The sequence below is a fragment of the Lycium barbarum genome, chromosome 2 (assembly GCF_019175385.1).
Source record: "Lycium barbarum isolate Lr01 chromosome 2, ASM1917538v2, whole genome shotgun sequence".
Lineage (NCBI taxonomy): Eukaryota > Viridiplantae > Streptophyta > Magnoliopsida > Solanales > Solanaceae > Lycium > Lycium barbarum.
In genome coordinates this window covers 141973144-141980279 of record NC_083338.1, presented here as the reverse complement: position 1 = coordinate 141980279, position 7136 = coordinate 141973144, and the positions used below count along the sequence as shown (strand labels likewise).

Below are 7136 nucleotides of genomic sequence, written 5' to 3'. Positions count from 1 at the left end.
ATGGTAAACAATCATAAGCTACCATTTTAGCTATTTCTACACGTTCTTTTTTCTTGTCATACTTAAAATTTCTACCGGTTCTTGGGTCTATCGTCATTTGAATCCCCCCACATTTGAACCTGTTTGCTCTCCCCAAATATCCATATGTTTGGTTCTCATATGAGCATTTAGTGTACCCGTTCCACCATCCTTACCAGTTCCTTGCTTAAAACTAAATACTTGTCCACATATATTACATGTAGCTGATTGGTTTTCCCTATTCTTAGTCATAAATTTCCAAACTTTAGCTGTTGGCTTAGAGTTCTAGGCGGTTTGTCTTGTGTATGTGATTGTGCAGGACATGTATCTCCTATGGGATTTTCGGGGGGTTGTGTTTCATCATCATCATCTAAGTCTTCATTAAAAGTGTCGGTAAAATGTTGTTGCATTGCCTCATGACCTAAAAGTGGATTATTTCCACTAACATCAATACCTAAATTAGGTGTTTCTTTCACAAATGTTTCCTCATTAAGCGCACCCCTAATAGTACGACTACTACTACCGGCACCACGTCTTAATCTCTTTGACATTATTAAATAGAATTAATTTAAATCACAATCAAATAAATCACAAGAAAATAAATTACAACAAATTAAATTGCTAGAATTAAATTGCGTAAATTAAATTGCGAAAATTAAAGATAGAGTTGGAACGAAAGTACCAAATTGCCGGATTAATTTCCAACAAAGTGAAGGCGGCTAGAATTGCAAATTCACCAAAGCTACTTAGGATTGTTGCAAAATCACCAACTCCACCAATAATATTATAATTGCAAAATTAATAATTGAAAGTTGAAACTATAATAAGACTTTGTGGCTAATTATTGCAAAGTAACTATAATTGAGAGATTGAGATTTGAGAGAAAGATGAAGAAGAGTGAATTGATGTGAATTAAAATGAAAATGAAGAAGGGTTTATATAGGGGTGGGGGATGGGTTAAAGTGTTAAAAAAAAAATTGGGGGCCAAAAATTAAGAAAATGACCGTTTGACAACGACCATTTTTGCAAATGGACCGTTGCCAACGGTCCATTAACAACGGCCCAACGGCTCTTTTTTTTTTTTTTTTTTTTTTTTTAATTTTTCACCGGTTAAACCGGTTTAACCGGTTCGGTTCCGGTTTCCAAAATATTGAAACCGTACCGGTAAACTAATACACGATTAACCGGAACCGGTTAACCGGTTATACCGGTTCCGGTTAAAACCGGTTATAACGAACCGGTTGCCACCTTTAGCGACACGTCTTTTTGAAGCCTTTCTAGGATCCAATTCTTGCATGTATACAGTATATATACTCACATCTTGGTTGCACCCTTACTTGCATTCAAAGCTCTAAAACAACAAAAACATATAGACCTCACTAAAGTCCCCAACAAAGGTTTCTCTCTCTATATTTATTTCTCTTTCCCTTTTCTCCTTCTGTCGCCCACAAAACCATAATACTATTATTTTCTTTATACTTCTATTACATCTTCAAGCTTACATTCTCTTCACACAAAGAAAGAAACTAACTAGCCAGAGAGAAAACTATGTGCAACCCAAAGCCTTCTTCTCCATCCTCCTTTGTCTCCACTGAAAAAGTCCATTTTGTGAACTCACACAAACCAATGGATTTTCAAGTTGATGATGAAGAAGAACTACTTCATAGATGGCCAACCCCAACTGAGGTAAATAAAAAAAACCCAACCCTTTTCCCCTACTCCAACTGAACTAATATAGAGCTACATTAACTCTACGTTAGCTCCAGGGATTGAAAAATTATATTGTGTATATATAAGTTCAAGGAAAGAACTTTTCTTTATAAATTTTTTAAACCCCTACAACTCTAGGGAAGCTTTTAGTACAGTGCTAAAGCAATTTCAAGAAATGTTTAAAATTGCAGTTCAAGTACTCTAGGTCTCTAGTCACAATACTTCAATACTTTCTTAATCCCCTCGTGAAAATTCTGCCTCCTCTCCTGCCAACCACCCTACATAAATATATGTGTGTATATATATATAGGTATATATATATATGCATGTAAAGTTACTTTCTTTAGTAGAATAACACTAACACTTTCGTTAACTTTTTTGTTTTTAAAAAAGCAGGCTTTTGAAGAAATCAAAGAAATAGGGAAGATTGCAGGACCAACAGTACTCACAGGGCTGGTACTCTATTCAAGATCCATGATCTCCATGCTATTTCTTGGATATTTAGGTGAACTTGAGCTAGCTGGAGGCTCTCTTTCTATAGGCTTTGCTAATATCACTGGCTACTCTGTAATCTCTGGCTTGGCTATGGGAATGGAACCAATTTGTGGACAAGCTTATGGTGCTAAACAAATGAAACTTCTTGGAATAACCCTTCAAAGAACAGTCCTTCTCCTCCTTTCCACATCAATCCCTATCTCTTTCATGTGGCTAAACATGAAAAGAATCCTTTTATGGTGTGGCCAAGATGAAGATATTTCAACTATGGCCCATACTTTCATTGTCTTTGCAATCCCTGACCTTTTTTTCCTCTCTTTGCTACATCCCCTGAGGATTTACCTAAGGACACAAAATATTACATTGCCCTTAACTTATTGTTCTCTTATTTCAGTACTTCTTCATGTCCCACTCAACTTCCTCCTCGTGCGATATTTTAATTTGGGTATTGCTGGCGTCGCGCTAGCAATGGTGTGGACAAATTTGAACCTTTTCCTTTTACTCTGCTCATTTATTTACTTTTCCGGTGTATATAAAGATTCTTGGGTTGTTCCTAGCATGGATTGTGTTCGTGGTTGGTCCTCTTTATTGGCTTTAGCAATTCCCACGTGTGTCTCCGTTTGCCTCGAGTGGTGGTGGTATGAATTTATGATATTGTTATGTGGGCTTTTGGCAAATCCCAAAGCTACAATTGCTTCTATGGGGATTCTCATCCAAACAACTTCTTTAGTATACGTCTTCCCATCTTCCCTAAGCCTTGGTGTCTCGACTCGTGTTGGGAATGAGCTTGGCGCGAACCGGCCTGCTAGGGCCCGAATTTCGATGATCGTGTCGCTTTTTTGTGCCGTGGCATTGGGTTTAGGGGCAATGTTGTTTACAACTTTGATGAGGCACAAATGGGGTTCTTTTTTCACTAATGATGTGGAGATTCTTAAGTTAACTTCAATTGCATTGCCTATTGTAGGGCTTTGTGAGTTGGGAAATTGTCCACAAACTACAGGTTGTGGGGTGCTGAGAGGAAGTGCAAGGCCTACAATTGGTGCAAATATTAATTTGGGCTCATTTTATTTAGTGGGAATGCCAGTAGCTATGCTTCTTGGATTTATATTTAAAAAGGGGTTTGCTGGATTATGGATTGGGTTGCTTGCAGCACAGGCCTCATGTGCAATTCTCATGCTATATGTGTTGTGCAAAACTGATTGGAAAGTTCAAGTGGAAAGATCAAAACAACTAACACAATCAACTTCTTCTTGTGCTGCTTCTTTGCCAGTGAGAATGCCTAAGAAAAAGAGGGCAAACAATAATAATCTTGAAGAGATTTTGTGCAATAAAGAGGAAGATGATTTGATGAAATCAGCAGCTGCTTCACTTGACACAGACCCTCTCCTACCTTCCACTACTACTTAATTAATTCAGAGATTATTGTGCATTGATTGGATTAACTCTCCATTTTTTTCTTTTTTCTTTTTCTTTTTTGGTCCCCCAAATACCCTTTAATGGGTTGATGTGAAAAATTGTTCATTGGGATTTTTATATACTAATCATGTTACCATTTGAAAACAGTGTATTGATCATGAGGATAAACCTTACTAGCTTTTTTATATTCTCTTGATGTTTTCTTTTCCATCATGTCCCTTGTAATAATGTGAAATATATAGATATACACGTATCATCTTAGTATAGATTATTCCCAATTTCGTTGTTTCTTCCAACTTTAACTCTCATATAAAATAATCCTACTCAAGGATCCCTTTAAAGTTTGTGCAGAAGAAGTAACTAGTAATACTACTTAAGACCCTATATCACAAAATATAAGGATATTTTTCTTTATATTTATAAAACATACCAACAAAATTACAAAGTATATCAAATTTGGACTTAATGAGATACCCACGATTTTGGGCATTTTTTTAGGAATAGAATCTGATTTTAAATGTGGGCTTAGATTTTAGGGTAGTTAACAATCTAACTTCTTCTTCTTTTCAAAAAGATTTCTCTCTCTCTCTCTCCCTCTATGATACACATCATTTCCAAACCTAAAATTCATCTTCTCTCCTAGCATGATACGATTTCAGCTTCATCGACAAATAATTCTCTACCAATTTTAACGTTTTTTGCCTGATAGCAATTCTTTGCATTTTCAACTCACGATTTTCAAATCATCTTTCACCATTGTTACTGTTCATCATTATTTTTGTATATTGACGTTGTTTTCCGATCCTACATTGTTAGACTTTAATTGTGCTTCGGCTTTTGTTTGTGGAAATAATGAATAGAAAATCTTATGAATTTAAGCAGCGGGATATTGGGAGTGATTATATGTTTAATGCTAAAAAGAAAAAATTCTCTCTCTCTCTCTCCCTCTATGATACACACCATTTCCAAACCTAAAATTCATCTTCTTTCCTAGTATGATACGATTTCAGCTTCATCGACAAATAATTCTCCACCAATTTTAACGTTTTTTGCCTAATAGAAATTCTCTGCATTTTCAACTCACGATTTTCAAATCATCTTTCACCATTGTTATTGTTCATCATTATTTTTGTATATTAACACTGTTTTCCGGTCCTACATTGTTAGACTTTAATTGTGCTTCGGCTTTTGTTTGTGGAAATAATGAATAGAAAATCTTATGAATTTAAGGAGCGGGATATTGGGAGTGATTATATGTTTAATGCTAAAAAGAAAAAAAATACTTTTATGCAGCATGTAAAAAAGTTGAAATGTGTGTATGAGACGTGTGTTGTAATTGTGTGTGTGAAATGTGTATATATTATTTATGCATTAAAAATAGAAAGATTATGATTACTGACCCATGTATTAATTGTATATAAAAATTAGTTTGTATCGTTTTGAGATATATGTGATCATTGTGTGTTTGAAATCTGTATAAATTATATGAACTGTAGTTTTTAAAAATGTTGAAAACTAATAAATGTAAAATGTGTGTATATATGGAATTTGCTATATATCATTTTTGAGATATATGCGGCACAGTGTGTATGAAATGCAAATAAATTCGATATGAATTAGTCTTAAAAATGTTGAAAACTAACATGTGTATGAAGTGTGTAGGGAATCTGGTTTGTATCAATTAGAAAATTTATTATACATATGTACTTTCTCATAATCTATACATAATTTGATAAGATTTTATACAATTTATATGTACTTTATCATAATCAAAATATACATACAACTTTTATACATATTTCATACATAAAAATTATAATGAATTTATACAGTTATACATATTGCATACAGAAATTTATACATATTTATTTTCTGGTGTATGAACTTTGTATGGAAACTGGTTTGTATCAATTAAGATTTATTATAAATATTTTCTCAAAATTTATACATACTTTAATTTGATCAGATTTTATACAATTTATATGTACTTTATCATAATCAAAATATACATACAATTTTTATACATATTTCATATATAAAAAATTATAACGAATTTATACAGTTATACATATTGCATACAAAAATTATACATATATATGTTTTCTGGTGTGAATTTTGAATGAGAGAATTACCGATTAGAAATGAATTTTTTGAGTAAAAGTTGGAGAATATTAGGGAACAATAAAAGGGGATGAAATAAGGGAGCAAAAGTTGGAGAAAATCAATGAACAATATCTTTTAATTTTGAATGGGGAGAGAAAAGTGAATAAAACAAGGGAAGCAGTTTCCTTACCTTATTTAGTGTGTTTTATTTGCTTCTTTTTAATTTACCTGATTTGTATAGATTTTGTAAGAATTCTATTATATATTTTGTAAACTGAAAAATATCGTCATGTTCTGTAAATATACCCTCTTACTATGTACATATACGTTTTTTGGCCTTTTAGTTTCAACCCAGAAAAGCCTCTCTATTACTATATGGTTTTAAGTTCGTAAAGGCATTTTACCATATGAATGAAATTTAATGTGTAATAGTAGGTTAGTTACCAATAGGTTATTAAATACTCCTTCTATCTCAATTTTTGTGGCACAATTAGAATTTTGAGAGTGAAATTTCTTAATTTTTATCGTAGATTCTGACATGAATTTTTTAATTTTTTAAAAATAAAGTCTACATATTTGAAAACTATGTAAGAAATACAATAAGTCACCATAATAAACGATTCAAAATGTTCAAAAGGCATATGAAAGGACAATGATCAAAGAAAAACTTGCTTGACTCTCGAAATACGGAAGGTACCACATAATTTGAAACGGAGGGAGTAATACTTATGAGATGAGTTTAAGTAATATACGTCATCCCTATAAATAATTTTTAAATCATCGGGTTACCTTTACTTGTTGCAACAGGTAACATATGTTAATTTCAAGCTTTCAAATCTCACATCTTAAGGATTATTACCTATAGATATCCTTAGAATGACCGGTGTAAAAATTTATCTATGCTCAATATATAAAACTTAAATTCTTATAAAATCTATATGTAATTATCTAATACATATATAAATATTTTTTACACGAAAGGTACATAAAACTAAAATTCTTACTTAGGAGTATTATATTGGCATTGATATTAGGAGAGGGAGAGAGAGAAAGGGAAAAGTTGTTGTCGGTTGTTTGAAGGAGTGGGAGCAAGGGATATAATACAACTAAATAGCTTTCTAATTGTTCCATACCATATAAAGGTCACACATTGACTACCTAAAATGGAAAAGTTTAAGCATATCTCCATACTATATATATTAGTACTACATTACATTACTTAAACATCAAACTTCAACTCGACGCTAACAAAATATTAATATTTCCACACTTTCTTTTCTGTCAGAGTTTCGCACTTCTTTTTTTCTTTATCTATCTAATATAATATTTGCTTTTTTGTTTAATTTTTTCGTTAATTGAGGATGGAGGGTTTCTTCATTTTCTTATAGGTTGCT

The 7136-nt window shown here is 32.6% G+C and overlaps 1 protein-coding gene across 2 annotated transcripts; it reads left to right on the top strand.

Annotated features, from left to right (window-relative positions):
* Nucleotides 1–1346: 1346 nt before the first annotated feature.
* On the top strand, nt 1347–3783 carry LOC132627684 (protein DETOXIFICATION 48-like). 2 transcript variants are annotated; one of them, XM_060343163.1, is made up of 2 exons: nt 1347–1704; nt 2122–3783. In XM_060343163.1, the coding sequence occupies exons 1-2, from the start codon at nt 1567–1569 to the stop codon at nt 3628–3630; spliced, it is 1647 nt and encodes a 548-aa protein (XP_060199146.1). In that variant the 5' UTR covers nt 1347–1566; the 3' UTR covers nt 3631–3783. The 2 variants fall into 2 exon arrangements, with proteins under 2 accessions (XP_060199146.1, XP_060199148.1); XM_060343165.1 differs by having other exon boundaries at nt 1348–1704; nt 2125–3783.
* Nucleotides 3784–7136: the final 3353 nt, after the last annotated feature.